Below are 26,196 nucleotides of genomic sequence, written 5' to 3'. Positions count from 1 at the left end.
TTAATTTAGCCGTAACGAGCTCAATGAGCCCGGAGTGACACAGCACAAAAGCATCTTCACAACACGGCCTCGTGCTTTCTGTGCACCTCGGCGCTGCTCAGCTTTATCAGAAAGAGTCGCTCGCTGCCTCCGATTGAGTCTGAATGTAGCGATAAATTTCTCTGTCAGCTCTCACTTCAGCCTCCCGCCTTAGTGACTCTGATCCCCGAGTGATCCAAGCGAGTCTTTATTTCAGCTAAAAAATCAACACCTGAGATTTGAAGTCATCCAAAGGAAAATAAAAAGCATATGCCCACTGGTTATGATGAATTTCTCTGTTGTGCTGCTTTTGTTCCTCTCAATCCTGAGTCATACTTGATCACAGTTACATCCAGTGTTTTTCCTGTAGAAGTGTAATGCATTTTTTTGTATGGATTTTAATTGTGTCCTTATTGTCGGTGGTTTTACAGCATTCCTGTAGCAGTCTTCATCCTGGCAAACTGCAGTGTCCACAGCCAAACAGATTACCTACATAAACAAACATAAACATTTTAGTAATCTGAGATGCTTCAGTGCAAAGGGCTGAGGTGCATTGCATCATTTAACAAAGGACATTTATTTTATTGCACCGCTGTAGCCTGTTAATCTGAATTCCACTCAAGTGTAAAAACATTTCTGATATTTCTATTTCAACAATAGTTCTGAAGCTGCAGCAATTTTCACGTTTGTATTTCTAAAGAAAGTGTGAAACCTGACACACCGGTGTCTCCTCAGGTTCGGGATGACAACAAGCGGCAGCACCCTTGCCTTGTGGATTTCATCAAGCTGCCCGAAACTGAGAGGAACTACAACTTGCAGATGTCTAGTGAAACGCTGAAGTAAGGCCGGGCAGTTTGTTAAATAATCCAATTACCTGTTTACTGTTCTGCTGCTGCCCGCTGCTGAATGCTGAGCTGCAGCAGATTGAGGATATGATTAAAGCAGCTCCTGTAATGACTTGTGTCTCCGCACTGATGTCCGGGATCGATTTTTCAGAAATATTTGGTCCAAAGGCCATTTGAGCCAAATAACTGAGTCATCTGACCGTAAAAAACATTTGTCTGGCTCAATAAAGCAGCGTCTTCTCACACTAAGGTTTTAACCCCTTTACCCTCTGACGATTACATATCGTGTATTGTCTCCTCGCAGCCAAAGCCGAGCGCTATTCGCCGTGTTGCTGTATCGATTGAGGGAGATCTGTCATTGTCTAATGAGCTGTGCCGATGACCCTCGGGGGGACATTATTTCTGACAGAGTGGAATGTCTCAGCGTTTAATTCATCCCCGGTGCTGTTGTGTGTTTCTCTTTTCTTCTCAGGACCTTGTTGGCACTGGGCTGCCATGTAGCCCAGGTCAATGTTAACGCTGAAGACGATCTGAAGAAAATCAAATTGCCCAAAGAGTAAGACGTTTTCCTTCTTTATTCAGGGTTTATTGAGCTCTGCAGCTTAGATGGACAACTTTGATTGTTGTTATGGTATCATTGCATAAAATCAATACTCAATGTACTTCAAACTACCATCATCATCATATTAAGAATACCTGCGAAGCCAATAAGCCATTAGTTCATGGAAATAAGTTGTCAGGCTGCAAAGCATGGGGGCGAGGTTTGTCTGCTCCACAGTGTCGCCAAAATGCAAGCTGGTGTTTGAGGTCTTGCATACTGTGCTTTCACCTTCACCCGCTGCCACTGCCACGTCTTCCTCTCTGCAGCTACGTGATGTCTAATGGGTATAAGCCTGCGCCACTGGACCTCTCTGACGTGAAGCTGAATGCAGGCCAGGAGGTTCTAGTTGATAAACTGGCTGAAAACGCACACAACGTGTGGGCCAAAGACCGAATCAAACAAGGATGGACCTATGGCATCCAGCAGGTAAACCTCATCTACCGGCCGTTCAAGCTTCAGCATTCTTCACTTCATTTTCTTCTGTCTATGAAAAGTAATTGTGGTCTATTTGCATATTATCTTTTTTTAAAAAGAGAGTTTAATTTCCTCTCTGACAGGATTTGAAGAGCAGGCGTAATCCTCGCCTGGTGCCATACGCTTTGCTGGATGAGCGCACAAAGAAATCTAACAGGGACAGTCTGAGAGAGGCCATCAGGACGATGGTTGGATATGGATATGACATTGACCCGCCTGACCAGGAGGGTGAGACCCAGCTGCCGACGCTTCATTATTGTTCAGCTTTCAAACGGTGCTCGATGTTTGTGAATCCATCTTTGCTAAAGCCTCGTTTCTGCTCGTTTCCTCTGTGGCCGAAGTTGTGCACGTGTCAGACGATCAGAGCATCGAGACCATCCGCTTCTTCCGCGTGGAGCAGACGTACGCACTGAAAACAGGGAAGTGGTACTTCGAGTTTGAGGCCTTGAGTGGAGGAGATATGAGGGTCGGCTGGGCCAGACCGGGCTGCAGACCAGACGTGGAGCTGGGCTCAGACGACCAAGCCTTCGTCTTTGATGGATATCGGGTAAACATTGTTCTTCTTTTACCTTTCTACCCTGCAGCAAGCCAATTGTTAGAATAAAGACATATTTTAAAGATAACTGGAGCAAAAACAAAAGCAAATAACTATCTGCAGTCCTCTTTGATGACTTTGTGAAACAGATTTTCTGCAGTGAAGTTTTTCATTTACTTCTGCAGAAGTATTTACTTCTACTTACGTTTGTTTCTTTGTTTCCTTAGGGACGACGCTTGCATGCAGGCAGCCGCTACTTTGGACATCCGTGGAAAAAGGGCGACGTTGTTGGTTGCATGATCAACATGGAGGACAAATCCATGATCTTCACCCTGAACGGAGAGCTCCTGATCACCAACAAGGGCTCCGAGCTTTGCTTTGCCGACTTCGAGACAGAGGACGGTGAGAGGTCCACGATCCGCTTCACCTTCACAGATGATTTATCGATTCATACTTTACATACCTCCTCAGCGTCTTACGTGGGAAAGATTTTTTTTAAAAGTTGTTTACACGAGGCAAGATTTGGGAAACCTAATTGAGCGACGATGTTTCAGTTTAATGAAGTTGATCATGTCATTGAGCCACTACTCTGTAAACAAGCTGTCCTTCAGGGAAAGAGAGGAAAGATAGTCAATTGGGAATACAGTAAAGTAATTAAAGTGTATTTTTAGAGCCAATATTAGATGCATTCTGCAGCGTAGACAGATTAAAAAGTGCAGGAGCACATGACAAAACACCTTGCTATCAATTTTCACGCTAATGAAGATATACATTTCAGCAGAATAGATATACCAGATATGGTTGCAGCGCATTTCTTTATGTGTCATAAGACTGCTTTTGACTCCTCATTTCTTCCTCACTGGTAAATGTCCAATGGCCCCTCTCCTCCCGCAGGCTTCATCCCCGTCTGCAGCCTCGGCATGTCTCAGATTGGCCGCATGAACCTGGGCAAGGACGCCAGCACTTTTAAATACTACACCATGTGTGGCCTGCAGGAGGGCTTTGAGCCGTTCGCTGTCAACATGAACAGAGAGATCACCATGTGGTTCAGCAAGCGCCTGCCCACCTTCGTCAACGTCCCCCCGGAGCACATGCACATCGAGGTAGAGACACATTTTCATTATTAGTGGTATTATTATAGCTCTGTAAAGTATCACTCGTCAATTACTCTGGCCTCCAGAGGGATGTTTGCCGTTTCCTTCGCATGCAGCCGTGGTCATAATGAACGGTGCAGCTGCTGTTAATGAACACAATGACCCCCGTTTAGTCTTCACATTTACAGTGGATATTAAATAAGCATTTTCGGATGATTGAATATCACTTGATTATATGAAGGAGCAGGTGTAAATGTGCTAGATACTGTTTTTGCGAGTGTTGCAAAGCAATTAGTAGAACAATGATATCCAGAGTAGAGCTCTGGGGTTGCGATTCTTATATTTTGGGACCTCCACCTCCTCAGGTGACGAGGATCGACGGGACAGTGGACAGCCCTCCTTGCCTGAAGGTCACCCACAAGACATACGGCACCCAGAACAGCAACAACGACATGTTGTATTGCAGACTGAGCATGCCGGTGGAGTTCTACTCCGCAGACAAGCTGCTGGACGAATCGCTGAAACTCAGGTCAGACATCTCCTGATCTCCTGCTTTCCTCTGTGCAGTCTGCTTTTGTATTGATTGATCCATTGAGTCATTTTTTTTTCCTGATAACTGCTTGAATCCTTTTCCTGATAATCAACGCCTGTGGTCTGTTTTTGTCTCTGCAGCCATCCTCCAAAGGAAGATGGAAGCATTGACTATGGAAGCATCACAACTGTAAATCAATCTCAGTTCTGAAAACACATCTGTAGACTGAAGTGCTGCTCCATGCTCAGTAAAAGTAACCTGTTGCACTCTTTGTTTTTTTTTTTCTCTGGGTTGTTAGTACTACCACTCAGTGAGAGTGTTTGCTGGACAGGACCCCGCCTCGGTGTGGGTCGGCTGGGTCACGCCGGACTATCACTACTACAGCAAGAACTTCAGCCTCGGCGAGACGCGCACCGTCACCGTCACGCTGGGAGACGAGAGGGGCCGGGTTCACGAGAGGCAAGCCGGCTGCTGTTTTAATATCCGAATCCTATTATGCTAAAAGCCCCGAAGGGCAGCTTGTTCTTAAAAATGCATTTTGTGGCGAGACCTTTGTGTTTCTTCCATCACGCTGTATTTTCTAACTCACCATTTGATGATTTCACATAAAAAAAACCTACACTTCGGTATGAAGGAATTGAAAACAAAGTTATGTTATTATAGACATTCCTCGAAACGTCTTAGAAATAGTATTTAAAAACTCTACACTTTAAAATGTACCATGGGCTGCACTCTACCTTGAATTGTAATTCCTTCTTTCCTTGACAAACCCAAAACCTATTGACTTATCTTTTATCAGGCGGTTTCCTTCCTCGTTGCGTATTCAGAGGAGTAAACACGAGGGAGAGCGTCTGTGTGGAGCAGAATGAATATGAATGAGCCGAAAGTCACAAGCCGCCTCAGATCGATCAACGCCGCACATAATGAAAATACATTGCGCACAAGTTGATTTTGCCGCTAGATATATGCATTCACTTGTACCCATGAATATTAAGTTGAGCTTCTTGTGTGTGTGTGCGTGTGTGTGTGTGTGTTACTGCAGTGTCCAAAGAGGGAACTGCTACATGGTGTGTGGAACAGACGCGGTCGGCACGTCCCCCTCCACCCGCTCCAGCTCCGACCTGGAGATCGGCTGTCTGATCGACCTGGCCACTGGCCTCCTCTCCTTCAACGCCAACGGCAAGGAGCTCCCCACAACCTATCAGGTGATGCCGCTCAACGTGGAGACACAAGAGGGGGCAACCTTATCTACAGTCCTCTGTTCAAGCATGGCGAAAATATTCCTCGTATCATTTTTTCAGTCAATCAATGAATCGATCAAATTTTAGTGGAATTGTACATTTCAAGCAGGTGGAGCAAAACAAATCAGTTAAATTAGTTATAAATAATAACCTTATGAGGTTTCCTTATAAAGAAGCCTAAGGAATTGAGTAAAATGAGATAACCACTCTTTCATCCTCCTCTCTTTAATTGCTTTGACTCAGCAATTTGGTACTCTTAAATCTCCTGAAAGATGGCAGCAGCCACATGTTTTATAGCCCGCGAGCACTAAAAGAGACTTCCTGTTTGGTCTTACTTTCAGGTAGCGTTTACAAATTGGCACGGCAGCAAACTGGACGTTTGGGGAGGCTGTTAGGAGATGATTCAGCTCAGCGCTCGTCTATTTTCACAGCCACAGTCGTAACAAAGACGGACATCTGCTCAGTAATCCTCGTCTCGTCTCACTGATCCCGAGCTTGCTGGGCATCATACTGAAGACCTGACGAGATGCTGAAATGATGCTCCGAATGACTTTTATCTTCCTTGTTTTATTCTTTTCTCTGTTGTTTTCCTCCTCTTTCCTCTGCCTGATGTAACTGTGAGTCGGCATTGTTTAAAAACCCGCTGAGGGAATCAGGAGGCTTTTATCCTGATGAAAAGCTTCTTGTCCTATTATAGCATCAAAGCCGTGGTTGTTTTGTTCTCCGTCCTCATATTTGTGCTTAATCTGCGATTGTTGTCATCGATACATCAACTAATACTCACTGAACTCAGACTTAAAGCTTCAGCTAATCCAGAGGCTTACAGGTTGCCAACGGGCAATCTCCTACCAGAGAAAAAAGACAGTTCTCTCCAAGTGTTTAATATAAATGTTTCTTCATCAAACACTTGAAATAAAGTAAGTTTTCTGTCTCTATATGTGAAACAAATAACTTATCTTTGTATATTTTCAGGTGGAGCCCAACACCAAGCTCTTCCCGGCCGTGTTTGTTCTCCCGACCAGTGCAAACCTCTTCCAGTTCGAGTTTGTCAAGATCAAGGTTTGTTTGTTGTTTTTAGTCTTTCATTCGAGCTTTGACACTTTCAATCATTTCATCCATTAGTTATTCGTGTCACATGTCATGAAAAATCAATTTTCTTGGAGCTTCTTAAGGTTTTTAACGGGATTCATTTTTAAATAACTTCACGCTCGCCAACAGGCCTAATTTCTGACTCACTGACCCATTTGGTACGGTGTTGAAAGGTAATTTAATTAAAACCGTCTGCACTGCAGTTAGAATTAGATCATAAAAATTTGCAAACTCGATACTGGTGGCATCTCTTTTAGGATGACGTGCAACAAACACATTATTTAAAATGAATGTTCCCCTCCTCCCCCTCTGCACTCAGGATGCCATGCCGCTGTCCTCGGCCATATTCAAGAGCGAGCACAGGAACCCGGTGCCGCAGTGCCCGCCGCGCCTGGACGTGCAGACCATCGTGGCGGTGCTGTGGAGCCGGATGCCCAACACCTTCCTCAGCGTGGAGACGGCCCGTGTCAGCGAGCGGCACGGCTGGGTGGTGCAGTGTCTGGAGCCGCTGCAGATGATGGCTGTACACATACCTGAAGAAAACAGGTAGAGCATGACAACTGACATTTAGAGAAAATTTGTGAAACTTTTAACCGTATATGAATTGTATTTCTAAACTATATATCTGTAGTCATGCATAATTACTAAATGAGGAATCAAAGTCTGCTCTCATACAGCCGGGCTCCTGTTTTCCTCTAAGGCATATCAAAATACCGGCTCCCTCGTCCACATTAATGGAATCGCCTCTAATTAGGAATGCAGAGAAACATGTTGCTGCATGTGTTTAATAACCTCATCGGAAATTTAATGTAACAACAGAGCATTGCACGCTTGACCAATTAAACCCAGGTCGAATGTAGATGACCCAATCAATTTTCTTTGATTTAATAAACCGGTGCGCCCGCCAGCGTCTCATTATAAGACGAGCAGGCCTCTGGGCGCTCAGATGTATTCGGTTCATTAGGAAATGTTGGCGAAGTAGCACCCAGTGAGACACGAACAACTGTTTTCATCTCGAATTAGCAAATGTACTTATGTTGCACTGGGTTTAAAGCATATTAACAAGGTCTTAAAACATCAGGTTTTGGTTTTTTTTTTACTATGTGTTGTGGTTGTTAGAACACCCACTTTATAATGTATGTTTGTGAACAATTGCATTTTAGGGGAAGTAAACATGCATGGAGTCAGCATTGTTTTGTAAAAGGTTGCTTTAAATGGTAAATTAAATGAAATGCCTAACAGTTAACCCACAACTACTTTTTGAATAGAAAAAAATTCAAAACTTGTCCACTTGAATAACCTTGTCCGAGCATTTGCTTTCTTGTAGATAGTTGAGTTTTTCTGGCGCTTCTGCAACAGAAACCTTGCCTCAGATCTTCTCCACTCCCCCTCGCAGGTGTTTGGACATCCTGGAGCTGTCCGAGCTGGAAGGCTTGAGGAAATTCCACTACCACACCCTGAAGCTGTACTGCTCCCTCTGCGCGCTGGGAAACACCCGCGTCGCTCACGCCCTGTGCAGCCATTTGGACCAGTCGCAGCTCCTCTACACCATCGACAACCAGTACCTGTCCGGCATGCTGAGGGAGGGCTTCTACAACGTCCTCATCAGGTGTGTGATCGGTTACCGGGTCAAGTTGTTTGGAATTACAATCGTTCAAACGGTCTTCAAAAAAGTGAGCATCCATCAAGAACAGAAAAGGAAAGGATGAAAAATATTTTAACTCATCAGATAATCTAACGATGATCTGTGATAGATTTATGACTGGAGCTGCGGCTTCATGCACGATTAAGATGATGAAGCGCTGAACAAGCTTCACAAAGGAAATTTGCCACATAAATCCTAATGATGTTTCTGTAATGCATTGGCAATGCCAGCTCGCACAGAGTGTAATTAATTGCCTTCTGTTGCCTTGTAATTGGCTAAATTCATACTTTATGAATGCTTTCTGCTATTCTGACATCATGCACCCCCCCCCAAATATCGGAAGAAATGGGTGATAATTTCCTTGTAGAACTTTGAGCATAATGAATTTGGAAAGCAGTCATTAGTCCATCCACTATTTGAATAACTGCTGAATCACCGGTATTGATCAGCAACCCTGTCACCTCCCTCAGGTCTCTCCTAATATTTCTGTGTGATGAGGCTGGAGACTTAACTGTTGGTGCATTTATATTATTTAAAGAACCTATTTTGAGACCCAGATCTAGAATAAATTGATGAACTGTCTAAACGCTTGTGTCTCCAGACACACAGTGACCGAAGCGACTCTTATTATTCCCAGCATCCATCTCGAGACGGCGAAAGAGGCCCGTCTGATGATGAACAACGAGTTCATCATCCCCGTGACCGACGAGACGCGCTCCATCAAGCTGTTCCCCGACGAGTCCAAGAAGCACTCGCTGCCCGGCGTGGGCCTGAGCACCTCCCTCAAGCCGCGGGTCAACTTCTCCCCCGTCGGCATCATCAGCACCAAACGCCACCAGTACCTGTGCAGCCCCCAGATCCCCCTGGTGGTCCTGAAGGAGAAGGCCATCAGCATGCTGTCCGAGGCCGTGCAGGGCGGGGGCACCCACATCCGCGACCCGGTGGGCGGCAGCGTGGAGTACCAGTTCGTTCCCATCCTCAAGCTGATCGGCACGCTGCTCATCATGGGGGTGCTGACCAGCGAGGAGGTGCGGCTCATCCTCCTCCTGATCGACCCCAACGTGTTCGGAGAAAGCAAGGAGGGGGAGGAGGGCAAGGGCGACGAGGCGGCCGCCACGGGGGAGAAGGAGGACGTGAGCAAGAACGAGGAGAAGGCCGTGGAGGCGGGAGAGGAGGAGACGAAGGAGAGCAAGTCGCCCGTCAAAGGCCTGCTGGAGAAGTCTCTACCGGAGTCTGTCAAACACCAGGTGATTAAAACCGTCCTGACGAATCACACACACCATCCAGACTGCAGCCAGTCTCTAAAAACCAACTTCTTTCATTCTTGTCTGAAAGTTTTAATTCAAGTTTAATTTGGCCCATCTTGTTTGCCTCCTTCCGATTTGGTACACTAATTCCCCATTTGTCAGCAGTTCGCAGCTTTTTATGATTTATCTCTCTCTGAGAAGTGACTGCATGAGTGCAAAGCGAGGACGTGGCGGCATACTAATGACCCGTCGACGACTGAAACTCCTCAGCGCTGTAAACAGCCAAAGATGGAAACTTGAAACCACAAATGACAGAGGCAGATGAGATCTTAGAAATGGAGAATGAGTTCTCTGTACATAAACTTGAAAAGATGCTTTGAAAAACATGAAACTTTTTTAATCTTCAGACTGGATTTTTGTTGCTCTCCAGATGTGCGAGCTGCTCCACTACTTCTGCGACTGCGAGCTGAAGCACCGCATCGAGTCCATCGTCTCCTTCTCCGACAGCTTCGTCTCCAAGCTGCAGTACAACCAGAAGTTCCGCTACAACGAGCTGATGCTGGCTCTCAACATGTCCGCCGCCGTCACCGCCAAGAAGACCAAAGAGTTTCGCTCGCCGCCGCAGGAGCAGGTACGCCACTTCACTGAACCCGTCCAGTTATCGACTGGCCCTCTTCATCCTGTTCCTTGTCACGGGGCACACACTCACACACACACACACACATTTGATGTGAAAACCCTGACCTTGCTGTTAGAGAGAAGCTGGAGCGTGGGGTTTTGTTGTTCTCTGTGTATTTTTTGGGGGCTTTGCTTGTTTCTTAACTTTACTTTCTGCTGGAAGCCCCAGAGGGTGAATCGGGCCATATGTGAAGCTAAATTGAACTTGGAGCGAGTCGGCGGAACAGCGAGAGCTAAACGTCTGGCATTTAGGAGGAGAAAATTGTTATTAGTCCCAAAGGAAGGCTCGTGTTCCAGTGCGCCTTCAACTTTCAAGTGCGTTTACAGCTCAGGATTCATTGCGAGACACAGCAGCAACGACTTTGTTGATAGATTTACCTGAGAAGATTTTAGTTTTTTCAAATAAACATAGCTTGTAATAGAAGATTTCAATTTGGAAGCAGAACACAGCCCAGAGTCACAGGGCTTACAGAGGCTGGTGCTTGGAATTTTAAGTCAAACCAGCAGAGAGAGTGGCAGATGCCATCTATAGCTTTTAGATAAAAATATCGCCTACAGTTGACTCACTTTCACAGCATATGCTGAAGTGATTGGCCTCTTTTACTTCGGACAGGTCGGGTTTCAATTTGCTGTGGCATCAGTGCCATGGTCAGTCTGGGGGGCGGACACCAGAGGGGTTTATTTTCCTGAATTTAATTATTATGCTGATAATATTCTGGCCTGAGCTGCTGTGTTGATTGATCTTCTGTACAACTTAATTATTTAGCTGCTTCCAGCCGACTGTATTTAAAGATGGGGTACACCGTGGTCCATCTCTACATATATGTAGATATTTAACTGTGTTGTCTTTTTACAGCATTAAATTTAGTGACCAGGTTTATTTTTATTTCTATCGAAGCTCACCCTTCATGCACATTGACCACACCCACTTCTATTTTCTGAGCTAACTGCAGACGGTGGAGACATTTTGGAGGCATTTCAGATCTGTTGTGGAAAAGGTCAAGGCTGTGACAGTAAAGTTCAAAATTTGCCGCAGCTGAGCATCGTTCCCCAAAAGTGATCATTTTATTGGTCTGGTTTTCAGCATCTTTACTGCCAGCAGCGTATTGCCTCACTGAAAATAAATCCTAAAGCGAGGTGTAAGAGTTGTTATGCTCACCGGCTGTAGAGTATTGCTCCTCTCTGGCTGTATGGGAGGTGAAGCGATGTGCCATCATATGGATATTATATGAAAATATAATTCAGGAGTTGATGTGTCACAATAAATGTTCACTGAAACACATTGCAGGTTGCTTCCTTCATGCAGTTAATTTAATAATTGAATCTTTGACCTTTTTCTAATAAGGAGAAATGTCTTTAGTCATTCTCATTCATGATTGGTTCATGCAGTCTCTTAAAAATTGGGTCATAAAATGTTAGATTTGCAAAACTGCAAAGCATTAAAGCTTTAAATATTTAACTGAACTTCCTTTTCTGTTGTGATTCATTCTGTTCATCTGTGCTTTTTCCTCAGAAACTGTTTTACATTCCCTTCCTTGCTTTGTAGAGGCTTATCGTTCTGTTTGCTTGCATCTGCAGATCAACATCCTGTTGAACTTCAGTGCAGGCGAGGACTGTCCCTGTCCGGAGGATATCCAGGAGGAACTGAACTCCTTCCATGAAGAACTGCGACTGCACTGTGGTAGAGTCCAACTACTTACTTAAAAGTTGTGTACTGTTAGTGAAAATTACTACATTAACGGCGATTCTCACATAAAATCTGTTTATTTTAATTTATATTTTGCTGTTTATGCCACAATTAGAATTTATCCTCGGCACATATAAAGCTCTCTGTGTAACTACAAGTGTCTTTTTTTTTTTTTTTTTTTTTTTTTTTTTTTTTCCCCTTGTCCTGTTCGGTAGCTGGGGCGTGCAATATTGTATGATTGTAGCCTTTTACTATCCGAACAGATTTTAATATTAGCAGCAGGATGAGACTGAGTCTCCTCCTGCTGCTGCCTTTATTTAAAGCTGGCATCCGGCATGGCTACCGGACAGGACCGGGACGGAAACGCTCAGAGAGCAGGGACAGAAAGAGAGAAAGATAAAGAGAGGGAGAACGGAAGGGAGGGGGGAGGGGGGGGGGGGGGGGGGGGGCGGCACAACCTATGTACAAAGTCACAATACAAAACAGTGTTGTCGACGGACCACACGCAACCTACAACAATCCCAAACCCCCAATCTAGACAACACCAAAACAGAGCCGACAACCAACACAGAAAATTACAGAACCATACATACATTTTTTTTTTTTTCCCCCTTTTTTTTCCAAACCATATTAGTGAACAGACCAGGCCACAAAAATAAAAGGAGGTGTAGGGGAGGAGGGAAATGCAAGGACACCACAAACCGTATTTTTTTTTTTTTTTTTTTTTAATATAGCTAGTCGTAACTAGTAGTAAACTAGGGGCGTGCATCAAGAGAGGTCTGCTACAGATCACCATTAGTCTAACCACCACAAGAAGACAAGGTAACCCAGTATGTAAAGAGTGATTAAAGATCAACGTGATCATGTGAATATGATGGTGACAGTGATGGTGATAGTGATCATGCATATATGACCTCTGACCTCTGAGAAGGCCAGAAGCAGGCCAGAGAGGCCCTCAGAGCCCAGACAGCCGGCGGACATCACAGAGCCCGGATCCAAGCCGCCCCCCCAGGCAGACGCCCACGCTCCAGTCCAGAAATGGGGCAGAGGAAAGCCCCGGCCGGGGACCCCGGCAGTCCCGGGGCCCGGGCCCCGCGGAGCCACGACCGGCAGGAGCCGGTCCACCCCGGGCGCCGGACGCCCGGGGCGGGCAGGGCCGAGAGCCCAAGGCCCAAGAGCCCAGGAGCCCACCCCCCACCCAGGCGAAGGGCTATGACCCACCCGGGAGAACCAGCCCACACGGGCGGCTACCCACCCCGGGCCAGTACACCCCCCAGCGCTCCGGCCACGCACCCCGAGATCCAGGGCATCACCCCCACCCCCCCACCCCCCCCACCCCCCCCCCACCCCCACCCCCCCACCCCAACCCACCCCACCCCACCCCACGACCCCCACCCGGAACCCACCCCCCCGCCCGTCCCCCGCCCGGCCCACCCCTCCCACCCCCTGTCCTCTCCCGCCTCACTCCCCCCCGCCCCAACCCAACACTCATACCCACTCACTCATACTGACACACACACATGCACACACGCACACACACAACCACTCATCCCTAAACCAAACGCACACACACACACACTCACATTCCAACACACTCACACCCTCTCACGCACACGCTAATAAGCACGCGCACGCACACGCACATACACACACACACACACGCACACACACACACACACAGACACACACACACACACACACACACACACACACACACACACACACACGCACACACGCACACACGCACACACGCACACACACACACGCACACACACACACACAGTCCATCCTACCCCAAACACACTCACATTCCCGCGTCATCCAACTGTCACATCCTGTGGGAGACACCCCCGGAAGGCAAGGGAACACCGAACCCCACATCCAGAACCCCCCGCCACCCACAACTGCCGCCCCCACCCCCCCCCCCCCCCCGCCGCAGACAGGTATGCACCCCCCCTGAGCCAGCAGCCCCCCAAACCACAGCCGCTCCAAACCCCCGGCCTGTGGGGAAAACAACAGCCCCCCCCGCCCCACCCCCCACCAGAAGGAACCTGGAAACGGGGGCGCAGAAGACCCCATTGCCCTCCCTCCCCCCCCTCCGTCTCTTGAGTGTTGATGGGAGTATATGTTGTTTGCGATTAAAATTTGAGGGTCAGTAACCACACCGTGCCGCGAGTGAGGCCAAACGAGCAGTCTCATCCACCTGAACAGCCCCACCCCCGACACAGCGCGCCAAGACCCCCCGATGTGTGTGTTTGTATGTATTTGGTCGTGTTAGATGACTAAGTGCAATTAAGACTGAGAGGCGAGCCACTGAAGGGTGCAGTGATTGGGGCCACTTAGATGGCCCCCTCCTCCACACCCAACTTGATAAGCCCGCCTCCCAAAGCCCTACGTGTGTGTGCATGAGAGCGGGGGGAGAGGGGGGTCCGGGGATGCCGCCGCACCCCCGTCACCCAGGAGCCCCCCGATGAAGGACAGGGCCAGGAGCGCCACCCCCCCCCCCCAGGACCAGGGCGGACAGCGACCATGGCCAGAGAACCACCGACCCAAGAAGCACACACCCATCATGCATCAGGAGGAGTGAAGGTGAGGACAGACAGGGGGCAGCAGAAGGACCCAGACCCAGGGCCCACCGACCCCAGGCCCACCGGGGCCCCCCCCCCACAGGACACCGCACTCTCTCATACATAGCTCCAGTCACCCACACATATACACACACGTACAGAGATACATACATACTTACAGATACACACCCTCACACACATACATACCCCGCTCACAGATACATACCCACACACACATACATACATAGTCATACACAAACATATCCAGATACACACCCACACACTCACATACACCTACATAAATACCCACACATACAAAAACATATATACATACTCACACATACACACCCACACACATATACACATACACGTACACGCACCTTCCCCAACCCCCTAACCCCCACAGCCCACCCTGTCCCCCACCACCCACCCACCTCCCCCGCCACCCCCCACCCATCCACCCCACCCCCCTGTCCCCCACCACCACAACCACCCACCCCGATGCCCTGGATTCCGGGGCAGCAACCAGACACCAGGGCGTGCACCGACCCAGGCCGCGGCAGCACGCCCGAGCCGACCGGCCCCCCCAGCCAGGTCGACCCCCCCACCCTCACGGAAGGAGAGAGCCCCCAGGCACCAGGGCCCAGGGCCCCCAGCCACACCCGCCCCAGGACACCCCGGCCGCCCGGACATGAACCGGCACCCGCCGACCCCGGCCCCCCGGGGCCCCCGCCCCACCGCCGCCAGACAGCCCCAACAACCGGCGGCCCCCCCACCCCCAATCCAAACCAAACACGAAGACAGCCCCCAGCGAAGCTGCCCAGATCCCGACCCCAAGACAGTGCCAACCACCTGCAGCCATCAGGCCCCCCCACCAACAACCGACCCTCAAAGTGGAGAGGCCCTCATCTTCCCCTTACATTAAGTGATGGAGCTGATCACAGGGGACCAGAGGGAACCAGATTCAGCTGATTGATCCTCTGAACAGACAGACATCGTCTCCAAGCTGATATGATCTAATAAAAGATTCTTAAACTGCCTGATACTCAGATTATTTCTGGATTTCCAATTTACAAGGATAGTTTTCTTTGCGATGCACAAGATGGTGAGAACCATGTAGACAGAGTTTATCGACATGTTAATTTCACCCAGATCACCTAAAAGGCACAGTGTGGGAGTTGCAGGGATATTGCATGTGAACCATGTTGACAGGTCTTCACACACCTGAAGCCAGAACCTCTGCACTGGTGTGCAGGACCACAAGGCATGGAGGTAGTTGTCAGTCATGTTATCATTGCAATGTGAACAGATATCAGATTGTGATAGACCCATCTGGAACATCCTTCGTCCTGTGTAATGAATTCTATGCAGAATTTTGAATTGTATTAGTTGTATATTTGAATTCTTTGTCATTTTGAAAGTATTTAAACATATTTGTGACCACGCATTTTGGTCAAAGTTGTTAGATAAGTCAGCCTCCCATTTTAAGGTCGGAAGGAAGATTTCGTCTTCTACCTTTGATAATATTTTATATATCTTTGATAGCAACTTTGGGGAACTGAGGTTTAAGAATTCTTCGACCCCGAGAGGTAGCTGTCCCTGCAATTGATTAAAGGTATACTTTTTGCCTATGATAGATTTAAGTTGATGATATTCTAAAAATGCTGTGCTGCTGATTCCATATTGTGAGATGAGAGTATTGAATGATAGAAAGTTGCCATTTTCAATGATATGTTCAAGCTGGCTGATTCCTTTATTTCTCCACTGAGTGAAGTTGATCATCTTTTTGTTTTGCAGGATGTCCGGGTTGTTCCAGATGGGTGTGAGTTTACACGGGATCAGAGAAGATTTGGTTAGCTTTAGAAAGTCCCACCAAGCCATTAAAGAGGAGCTGATGTTGACACTTTTAAAACAGCGATGGGATTTGATGGTGGGACTGATGAATGGCAGGTCAGAGATGACTAGATCCTCACATAATGCTTGCTCTACATCCAGCCATGGCTCATCTAAATTGTTCGGTTTAAGCCATTTGGAGATATATTGCAGCTTGCTGGCTATAAAGTAATTACTGAAGTTAGGCAAGTCTAGTCCACCTCTGTCTTTAGTCTGTTGTAACGTCTTTAAACTGATACGTGATGGTTTATTTTTCCAGAGAAATTTAGATATGTATGAGTCCAGTGATTTGAACCAGCTAGACGATGGTTTGGTTGGTATCATTGAAAATAAATAGTTAACCTTAGGTAAAGTCATCATTTTAATGGTGGCAACCCTCCCCATAAGAGATATAGGTAAGCGTCTCCACCGTAAGAGGTCATCCTCTGTTGATTTCAGTAACGGAACGTAATTTAGTTTTAAAAGTTCTGATATCCTTGGAGAAATGTTTATGCCTAAATATCTAATGTTTCCAGACTGGATTGTAGCATTGGGTATACTTTGTAAATCACAGTTTATAGGCATGGCTGTAGTCTTAGACCAGTTGATAGAATAGTCAGATATTAGTGAAAATTTGTCAATAAGTGTGATTGTCTGGGAGATAGAAGATGGAGAGTTCTGCAGGAAAAGCAATACATCATCTGCATAAAGACTTATTTTATGTTCTATCTTATTGTTAGCCAGGATCCCTCTGATGTCTTTATTTTGTCTTATAGCAGCTGCCAGAGGTTCGATAAAGATGGCAAACAGTGAGGGAGAGAGTGGACAGCCCTGTCTGGTTCCTCGCTGCAGACAGAAGCTTGAAGAAGTCTGCTCGTTAGTCTTCACACATGCAGCTGGGTTGTTATATAAGATTTTAATCCAATCTATGAAAGACGTTCCAAACCCAAATTTGGTTAATATTCCAAATAGAAATTTCCAATTTACTCGATCAAAAGCTTTTTCAGCATCTAAAGAGATAATTATGGATTCCAGATTGTGTATTGTAGCGTAATCTATTATATTAATTAATCTGCGCATGTTATTGGATGAGTGTCTACCTTTAATGAACCCTGTTTGGTCAGGATGTATTATGAGCGGGGTTACCTTTTCTATTCTTCTGGATAGGGCTTTGCTGATTATTTTGAGATCTACATTTATTAATGAAATAGGACGATAACTGGACGGAAGTGTGGGGTCTTTCCCTGGTTTAAGTATTAAAGTTATTTTGGCTAAGTTCATATTTGAGGGTACTGTTCGTTTATTTTTTATTTCCATTACCATTTTATGAAAAGTGGGAGCCAACATGGTCCAGAATTCTTTATAGAATTCTGCTGGATAGCCATCTGGACCTGGAGCTTTATTGTTGGGCATATCCTGCAGAGATTTATGGAGTTCATCCAGTGAAAGAGGAGAATCCAACACTATTCTATTTTCATCTTTCAATTTTGGAAGGTTAATATCATTAAAAAAAGTATTAATTTCCTCATCTGTTGTGTCTATTTGTGATCGGTATAATCCTTGATAGAAATCTCTAAAGATATTATTGATCTTGTCTGGGTCATGGCTGATGTTTCCTTCTGAGTCTTTAACAGCTGAAATCGTGTTTTTCTCCTTGTTTGTTTTTAACTGATTCGCCAGGAATCTTCCAGATTTATTACTATGCTCAAAGTTCTCTAAACGGAGTCGTTGGATCAGGAATTGAGTTTTTTTATCTAGAATTTCATTCAGTTCAAGTTTAGCTTTCCTTATATCCTTCAGTATGTTCTCTTGTGGGGAGACATGATAAGCCTCCTCCAGCGATTTAATTCTTAATTCCAATTCTAAAGTTCTTGAAGCTTCTTTCTTTTTCTTGTGTGAGGAGAAGGAAATTATTTTTCCCCTCATCACTGCTTTCCCTGCCTCCCAAAGAACACATGCTGAAGTATCTGGCAAGTCATTATTTTCTAAATATATAGACCATTCTCTTGTTAGATAGCTAATAAACTCTGGATCTTTAAGTAATGATGTATTAAATCTCCAGTTTCTAGTTGGTGGTTTATTCGTCTTATTTCTGAGAGTAAATGAAACTGGTGCATGATCACTTATGACGATGGGATGAATTTTGATTTCTGAGATGTCATTCATCAGTGTGCTGCTAGTTAAGAAATAATCTAATCTAGAGTAGGAATGGTGAACTGAAGAGAAGAATGTGTATTCTCTTGCAGTGGGGTGGTGAGAGCGCCAGGCATCGCAAAGACCAAAATCCTTCATGTACTGTTTCACAGTTTCTGAGGATTGCCAGAGTCGTTGACTTCCTGTGGTACTCAGTCTGTCCAATTGCAGGTCAGAAACCATGTTGAAATCCCCTCCTATAATCAATGTGTGACCTGAGTGATCATCCAGTGAGGAGAAGAGGGAGTGAAAGAAGGAGGGGTCATCAACATTAGGTCCATACACGTTAGCAATGCAGAATTTAACATTCTGGATAGATAATGTGATAATAACAAATCTGCCTTCTGGATCTATGATTGAACTGTCAGTAGAGAAGTTTAACCTTCTACTGATAAGAGTTGCTACTCCTCTTTGCCTGGAATTGTAACAGGCTGAGTACACGTGTGGAAACTGTGTTGATCGGAGAAGATCTACTGATGAGTTTGTTAGATGAGTTTCCTGTAATAAGACAATGTCTGCCTGCAACTCCTGAAGCCGATGGGTAATTTTTAATCTCTTTTCCCTTGTACCAGCCCCACGGATATTCCAGGAAACGAAATTGAGAGTGTTCATGACTAGACAGCTATGAGTGTTACATGCATTTCACTAAACCTGGTGTCTGAATGGAGCCCATTGTTTACTGGTGTGCACGCGTGCATGTCAGCTGAGTGTGCGTTCTGAATCTGTCTATCCACATGCTTATAGTGCGCGTGAACCTGTACAGTGATGTGTGTCAATAAGCCGATGTCCCGGTGCGCCCCGCGTGTCGGGTTACTATGGTAACGGGTGCAGCTACAGTGAAGCGTGAGAGGGTGAGAGTGAAAAAGGGTGAAGAGAGAAAAAAGTGAGAGTGAAAAAAGAAACAAATGCTTAAAAAAACACATCCACGGTGAGCAGTGCAGTGGAGACGGGCAGTGACTGACTATTAATTAATTTATGGCTGTTTTATGTATCAATATTTACGGAGTGATTATGGGATAGTGAGAATGCAGCACCTGAGATCAGTAGAGCCACGGAGTGATGTTTGGGTCACGGAACAGCTGGCCGTTGATGAATAATTTATCCACGGCGATGACGGCGCGGGAGCCCTCCGAGATGGATTTTTTCCTGATCGGGAACAGAACTCTGCGCCGATCCAGGATCTCCTTCGGGAATTGATCATTCACGCCGTAGTGGGTTCCCTTCAGCTGCCGGCCCTGGCTCTTCACCTGCTCCTTCTGTTTGAAGTTGACGAACTTGGCCACGATGGGTCTGGGTCTGGACACGCCGGGTCTTCTCCCTCCCAGGCGGTGGATCCTGTGGAAGGAGATGTTTTTCACCGCTTCCTCCGGGAGCTTCAGCTGCGTTCTGAGGAAACTTTTCACCGTCGCCTCGGGGTCCTCCTCCGTCTGCTCCGGGATTCCAGAGAACACTAAGTTGTCCCTCATGCTCCTGGCCTGGAGATCGATCAACGTTTCTTTAATCTTCTTGTTTTCCTCTGACAGTCGGGTCATCCCCTCCGTGAGGGTCTTCACCGATTCTCTGAGGCTGACGTTCTCCGCCGCGAGCGCCTCGACCTGCTGCTGGCTGAATTCCAGCGACTCGCGCACAGCCTGGAACTCCTTGTGGAGGATTTCCAACAGGTTCAGGCGAGCATCGAGGCTGGAAAGTTTCTTATCTATGGAGATAAGAACGTCCGTCGAGTCGTTCGCAGGTGGAGAAATAGCTCCAGACGATTCCTCCCGCTGTCTCTTGGCTTTAGACGAGGAAGTAGAGGGGGTGGATGTTTGATTCGGCTTCCCCATGACGATCCGGTTGAAGCAGCGATCTATGTACTCTGTCAGGCTGGTCGAATCCTCTTCACTGTGCTCCAGGGTGAACCTAAAACACACTAATTTCTCTACTTCTACGACTTTTTAGAGCCGAGTTAGTGAAATTCAGTAAACAAATGAATCTATCAGCGCGCTTAGTTTGAATCTGCCGTCTCACAGGAAGTGCGTCACTTACCACATCACACGTCACCTACCTGCGCCGTCGGAACCCTGAAAGCCAGCTTAACTACAAGTGTCTGACACAAACGTATTTTTCCTCTTAGGAATTCCGGTGGAGGAGGAAGAGGAGGAGCAGGACACCTCGATAAAAGGCCGGCTTCTGGCTCTGGTCTACAAGATCAAGGGGCCGCCTCAGAAGACTGAGGAGGAGCCTGCAGAGAAGGAGCAGGCTGCCCCGAGTAAGTACCACACAAGTTCATCAAATCCAGGTTAGGTTAGAAGCTGTAATATTATGTCAGTGATAATCAGCTGGCATTTGTGAGGCTAGCACCTTCTCACTTTCTATCACACTGCCGAAACATTTAACACATTCAGTATTAAGCCTCTGAATGTCACTCAAGGTTACTTCAGGAAGGACACCCAGTGTGAAACTTGTCCCAAATCAAACATGTGGATCAAGAGCAGCTGACGGATGATTTCATTATTATGCCATCTATGCAAATGAGAGCGACTGTGATCAATCAGAAGAAGAAAAGTAAAAAATAAAAGTGAAGTATTGGTCAATGTTGTCAGCAAAGATGAATAGAAAACTTGTTCAAACAAAACATGTAGCAAAAGAAGAAAAACAATTACGTAAATGAAATAAATATCTTTGCTCATCTCATAGTTGTAAAAGTTACATAGTTCAGAGGAAAACAAGACGCAGTGCTGCAGTCACAGTGTTGGACCGCTGCATTCTCTCAAAGGTCTCATATCTTGGAAAATTCATTGCTTCTGTCAAAACACATAGAAACGGTTCCAGTGAGACGTAATAAAGTACAAACCTTCACCTGTCTTTCAGTGGGAGCTCTGTTTCACCGTTGCATGTTCTCACACAGTATGCAGGACGTAGAGTATTAAACTGGGGTATAATTTAGTTTTTTTTTTATCTTCTTTTTTGAATATGTAGTTTTTTCCCCGTTTCAAACGATAGAAAGACACTAATGGGCAGACTCTGCCAGCCTGGAAGCTATTAATTTTAATGCCTCACTCCAGCCTCCCACACCTATCCTGCATTATTGAAAAGTTTCACAAATGGACAGATGATGTTATTCAGGACGATTGTGATCGACCTGCTTTACCTCTTTTACATCATATTGCCATTTAAGTATGCAGAAGGAATGAGACCCTCTACTTCCATTTCATTATGGTGAACACTGTGATTTTGTCACTATATTATCCATCCATACATTTTCCATATGGCGTGGCGCTGAACCTGAGCCCAGCTGACTGCACACACACCTAGGACAGGTCAGCAGTCCACCACAGGGCAAACACAGACGGGCGGATTGAAGCCTGTGTGGAATTTAGAGACCAGCTTAAAGAAAAACACGAATAATCCACCCAGAACTGGAATAGCACTGGAGATGTTCTCACTGTTTTATAACAGAATTATACATTTAAATACATAGCTTGAATGAGCTTAATGAACCAGTACAGTTCAGGTTATATATTTGGTATTGTGCTTTTTGGTATACCTCATGAATTGTGCTTGACATCCAATGGCCTTTTACAGGGCAGTTTGTTGGCTGCTACAAAAACAAAAAAAAGTAAAAACACTGTCAAGATCATGTGTGTACTGCACCACCTTTTAATAATGAGGCAGTCATCCACAGATTGCATTAAAAAACCCAGCTTTATTTGTGTTTTTAGAATTTTTATGACCTCATATGCACACAATTTTATCAGATAAAATATTCTGTTTGAAATATTGCAGTTAGTATATGTAATTCTACTTTAAAGCAAATTTATCTTATAATCTACCTATTGATTATGAAGTAGATGCCGTTAATATACTGTTGTGCACAATAAGTTTAAAAGTGAAGAGTGAATGTTTAAAGCATTAGTTTTGATGTGTAAAGGTATGGGTAATATAGACAGATTAGTGTTTAATGATGACATCGGAGTAGCCGTGACGCAGAAAGGTTTTTAATAAACGATGCCAGTGCTGACTGAGTGCGCTCGTGTGCAGATTAGATTGCCGACGGTGTTGTTTTCATATTAGCCGCCTCCCCTGTGAGTCCACAGTTTGAGATGATACAGAGCAGATGTGAATCTGTAAGACTTTCACCTTGAGGGCAGCTGGTTCCCTCGCTCCCCTCCTCTCATTAGGATTCCGCCGGAGTCTGACCCTTTGTTTGCTACAGATGTTGATCTGTTTGGCTTAAGCACTCAAAGTTCAGCGATCGCTTCGGAATAACAACGTCATCATTTAGAGAGGTGCAGCATTTGGGCTACAGACTTTACATCCATCACTACAGGGCAGCGGGTTTCTTCTGAGTGATGCATTATTGCATTGTACTAATTATTTACAACACACTTTCTCACAGGGCTGCAGGGCGCAACATTAAGTCACTTTTCACCCAAATTTACTGATTTATTTAAAAAAACAAAACAAAGAATAACCTAAAGGAGCACGTAGATTAGCAACAGTGTGTCTCAGCACTGCAGTCAGGGGTTGTGTAGAAATGTATGAGTGCAGCAAAACAAAATAAGTCTCACATCCAGGCAGAAATTAAATTTACTGACACAAACTTGGTTTCATAGGAACACTGTGCTCCTTTCACTGCACTGAAACGTCTCGGTGGTCAGCTCCCCGAGTCCACATGTTCTCAGCTCAGGCTTTCTTCCCCAGCACATGCTTATTTCCATCAGGCGAGCCGGAGAACTCTAAAACAATCAGGACAGAAGGACTGAAGGATCGTTCATCTTTGGAGTCTGTACCCCAAACAGCTTTACCAGCGATTCACATATCTTATGAAAAAAAACAAAAGGCTCTAAATTAAATAAAGAACCGAAGGTAAAGAATCTAAGTTTGAAATGATGTTATATTGTTTGTGAAAACCGATGGGAAGCAAAATAAAATTTTGATGAGATTTTTAGATGTGGTTTGGAAGGATCTAACAGACTCTTTAAAAACAAACACTCCTCTCCTCCACTCCAGTTTAATTGGTCTGTCTGTGTAAATCTATCTCGCTTGTTTCGTTGTGCTCCCGTGCATGTGAATGGAATGCTTGCGGTAGGCTCATGCTATCCTTCTTTTTAAATGAAAAAAGTTTTCCAGGTGTCTGGGGAACAGGACCAATATAGATTTATGTGTTCTCTGCAGTCCTCCGATACACTTTGAAAAGTTTTCCTCCAAAGTTTGGACTCCCTGCGGAGTGAAAAGTTTGAACGACGGCAGGAGTCAGCTGTAACCTTACCTTTTAACAGCTCAGCCAAAGTGGAAAGATGAGGGTAGTAATTATGATTTACTAGCTTAAAATATTCAATATCTTCTAATTCTAATATTTTCGAGTCATCAGTGCAATTCATTCATCTTTCAAAGTCATCAGTCCGTCACAGGATAAACACAGAGAGACATATAGTGACACATGGTCAAATATTTGAACTGCAAATGAACTTTAGATGTGTGTTTTTGAACTGAGGAAAATGGATTACACATAATAAAAGACCCCATTTCCTAGATGTGATCATAGTCTGATAGGGCTTTGGTCAAACACTTGACTTATTTCTTCATTATTTTCTTTCTCTGTTCTTATTATTATTATTGTTATTGTTGTTAATTATGTTTTTTGTTATATTTTGAGCTGCTTGATTTCCACTCCTGGGAATGAATAGTATATCTCGGTTCCCTGCTGTGAGGCTCTAATAAGCAAAGACCGTTAAAGACCTCCTGGTCATGTTTTGTCAGGAAGAGCATCCGATGTTAAAACTTGTTCAATATGAAATATGCAGATAACCTGATCTGCTTCAGACCCCAGGATTAAATGCTCTCACTCACTCTTACAGGATTAATGGTCATAAATGATTTATCTGTTTTCTTTTGACTGGTCTGTGTTAAATGGCAAACAGTAGTTGATGCTCAAGAGAGTATTTATAGGAAGCACAGCAGCTCATTCCATCCTGTGTGTTGCAGCATTTTGCAGAATCTTTTCCTAAATTGCATCAGAAACAATCCAATACACACAGGAAGAAATAGTTTAGTGTTGTTTAGCCATTAGCCCTTGAAAGTGCAGCAGGGTGGCATTCTCTCCACCGCCTCTTCACGCCTTTCTTTCTTTTGTGGATATTGAATTCTCTCTTTCTCAGCCAACCTGAAGGAGCTGATCTCCCAAACCATAACCAGCTGGGCTCAGGAGTCTCACATCCAGGACCCAGAGCTGGTTAGAGTGATGTTCAGCCTGCTGAGGAGGCAGTACGATGGCATCGGGGAGCTGCTCCGCGCCATGAAGAAATCCTACACCATCAGCGCGGCATCCGTGCAGGATGCTATTAACCTGTTGGTGTCTCTGGGTCAAATCAGGTCTCTGCTGTCAGTGCGAATGGGCAAAGAGGAGGAGAAACTCATGATTGATGGGCTCGGGTAAGAAACGGTCTTCCTTTAAAAGATAGTCACGGCCCGCAGCATGCACTGCGGTCACCGAGCGCTGAGCAGCGGACTCCTTCAAAACGTTAAAAAACGTCCCGTCCTCCGTGCTTCACCGTGTCTCTCGTGTGCTTCCAGTGATATCATGAACAACAAGGTTTTCTACCAGCATCCTAACCTGATGAGAGTGCTGGGCATGCATGAGACGGTCATGGAGGTGATGGTCAACGTGTTGGGAGGAGACAAGTCACAGGTATAACGACGATTTACAGCCGGAGCGCAACATTAACGCCCACCAGCGGATGGGAAATGAGCTAAAACAGAACCATTAATCACAGCATAAATTGTGAAAATTGTGGGTAGATATTATGAGTATAAATCAGCCCCAATTAAAAGTTTTACAAATCTCTTACTTGTTCACAGTTCCTTCCTGAAAAGACACTGAAATTACTTTTCCAGTTACGTAAGATAATGACAGTGGGAAAACAATAATTCCTATTACTTTTATTTCACTAGATTAGACATGTCTTAAATAATTGTATGCAGTTGTGTTATTGTAGTGTCAGCTGACACTAATCTAGTTGGAGTTCACTCACTTATTTTGAGCTTTGAGCTTCAACTTGCTCTGAAGTTTGAACGGTTCTTCAAATAAACAAAACGCAAAGCAGATTTTTTGGGAGGTAGCCCGCTCTATCATCCTTTAAGAAGTAATCTCACCAATTGACGACAGGGAGGATATAGGTGACGACACATCAGCTGAGATCAATCACAGCAGTACAGGAGTTTAGAAATATAGAAACAGCTGACATGATGATTGCAGTGGGTGAGAGTTAGCAGCTCTACAAGTTAATGATTAATGAGCTCACGGAAACTTAAATAATGGAGATATGTTACTAATTTTATCATCATGATCAAATACATGCATGCTGCTGCCAGAGGCAGCAGAATTATAGTAGGAAGTTTTTTTTTTTTTAAAGCAATTTGTTTCCAACAGTCAGCGACACCTTTAATGCTGAAATACTTTAAAAGGTCTTTTTTATGGAGAATTTGAACTTTTCTACATTTTTGCTGTATATGGGGTAGTATGCTACACTCATGGAACAAATCCCACCCTCAGACGTTGAGGTGAGCCAAGAGCAACAAGCTAATACCCAGAAAACCCACAAGGGTGACAGAGAGGGCAGCGCAGTGAACGAGGCTGTCTTGAGAGGTGAGAAGAGGCCACTCAAACCTGTCCTTTTCGGGCAGTGCTGACAGAAGCTGGAAGAGATGGTTGTGATTTAATGCCGCCGTCTGTGCCAAGCATGAATTGAACCTCAGACAGACGGACCTCGGGGAGACATTCGGGCACTCATGACTGGCTCTGGAGGTCTGATCACACCGTCTCGGACATGAATTCCAGGCCAGCTCCCTGCCACCTGATACCCGCCCTTCACTCGGTGTGGCCATATAAAGAGGCAG

General features: G+C 45.4%; 1 protein-coding gene across 1 annotated transcript in view; it reads left to right on the top strand.

The window, feature by feature from the left end:
• The window catches only part of ryr3 (ryanodine receptor 3), a 104,768-nt gene that overhangs the window by 40,437 nt on the left and 38,135 nt on the right, over positions 1-26,196 (top strand). The window contains exons 23-42 of the mRNA XM_030110457.1: positions 754-857; positions 1,336-1,419; positions 1,731-1,890; positions 2,022-2,166; positions 2,280-2,485; positions 2,701-2,875; positions 3,368-3,576; positions 3,933-4,096; positions 4,240-4,288; positions 4,398-4,558; positions 5,142-5,304; positions 6,313-6,399; positions 6,749-6,975; positions 7,826-8,038; positions 8,712-9,321; positions 9,752-9,952; positions 11,578-11,680; positions 20,432-20,566; positions 24,459-24,732; positions 24,874-24,988. Of these exons, the coding sequence (XP_029966317.1) occupies positions 754-857; positions 1,336-1,419; positions 1,731-1,890; positions 2,022-2,166; positions 2,280-2,485; positions 2,701-2,875; positions 3,368-3,576; positions 3,933-4,096; positions 4,240-4,288; positions 4,398-4,558; positions 5,142-5,304; positions 6,313-6,399; positions 6,749-6,975; positions 7,826-8,038; positions 8,712-9,321; positions 9,752-9,952; positions 11,578-11,680; positions 20,432-20,566; positions 24,459-24,732; positions 24,874-24,988 (3,585 nt within the window). The remainder of the gene's footprint in view (positions 1-753; positions 858-1,335; positions 1,420-1,730; positions 1,891-2,021; positions 2,167-2,279; positions 2,486-2,700; positions 2,876-3,367; positions 3,577-3,932; positions 4,097-4,239; positions 4,289-4,397; positions 4,559-5,141; positions 5,305-6,312; positions 6,400-6,748; positions 6,976-7,825; positions 8,039-8,711; positions 9,322-9,751; positions 9,953-11,577; positions 11,681-20,431; positions 20,567-24,458; positions 24,733-24,873; positions 24,989-26,196) is intronic.

The sequence above is a fragment of the Salarias fasciatus genome, chromosome 15 (assembly GCF_902148845.1).
Source record: "Salarias fasciatus chromosome 15, fSalaFa1.1, whole genome shotgun sequence".
Lineage (NCBI taxonomy): Eukaryota > Metazoa > Chordata > Actinopteri > Blenniiformes > Blenniidae > Salarias > Salarias fasciatus.
The sequence above is the reverse complement of the archived record's forward strand: the minus strand, read 5'-3'. Positions and strand labels throughout refer to the sequence as shown.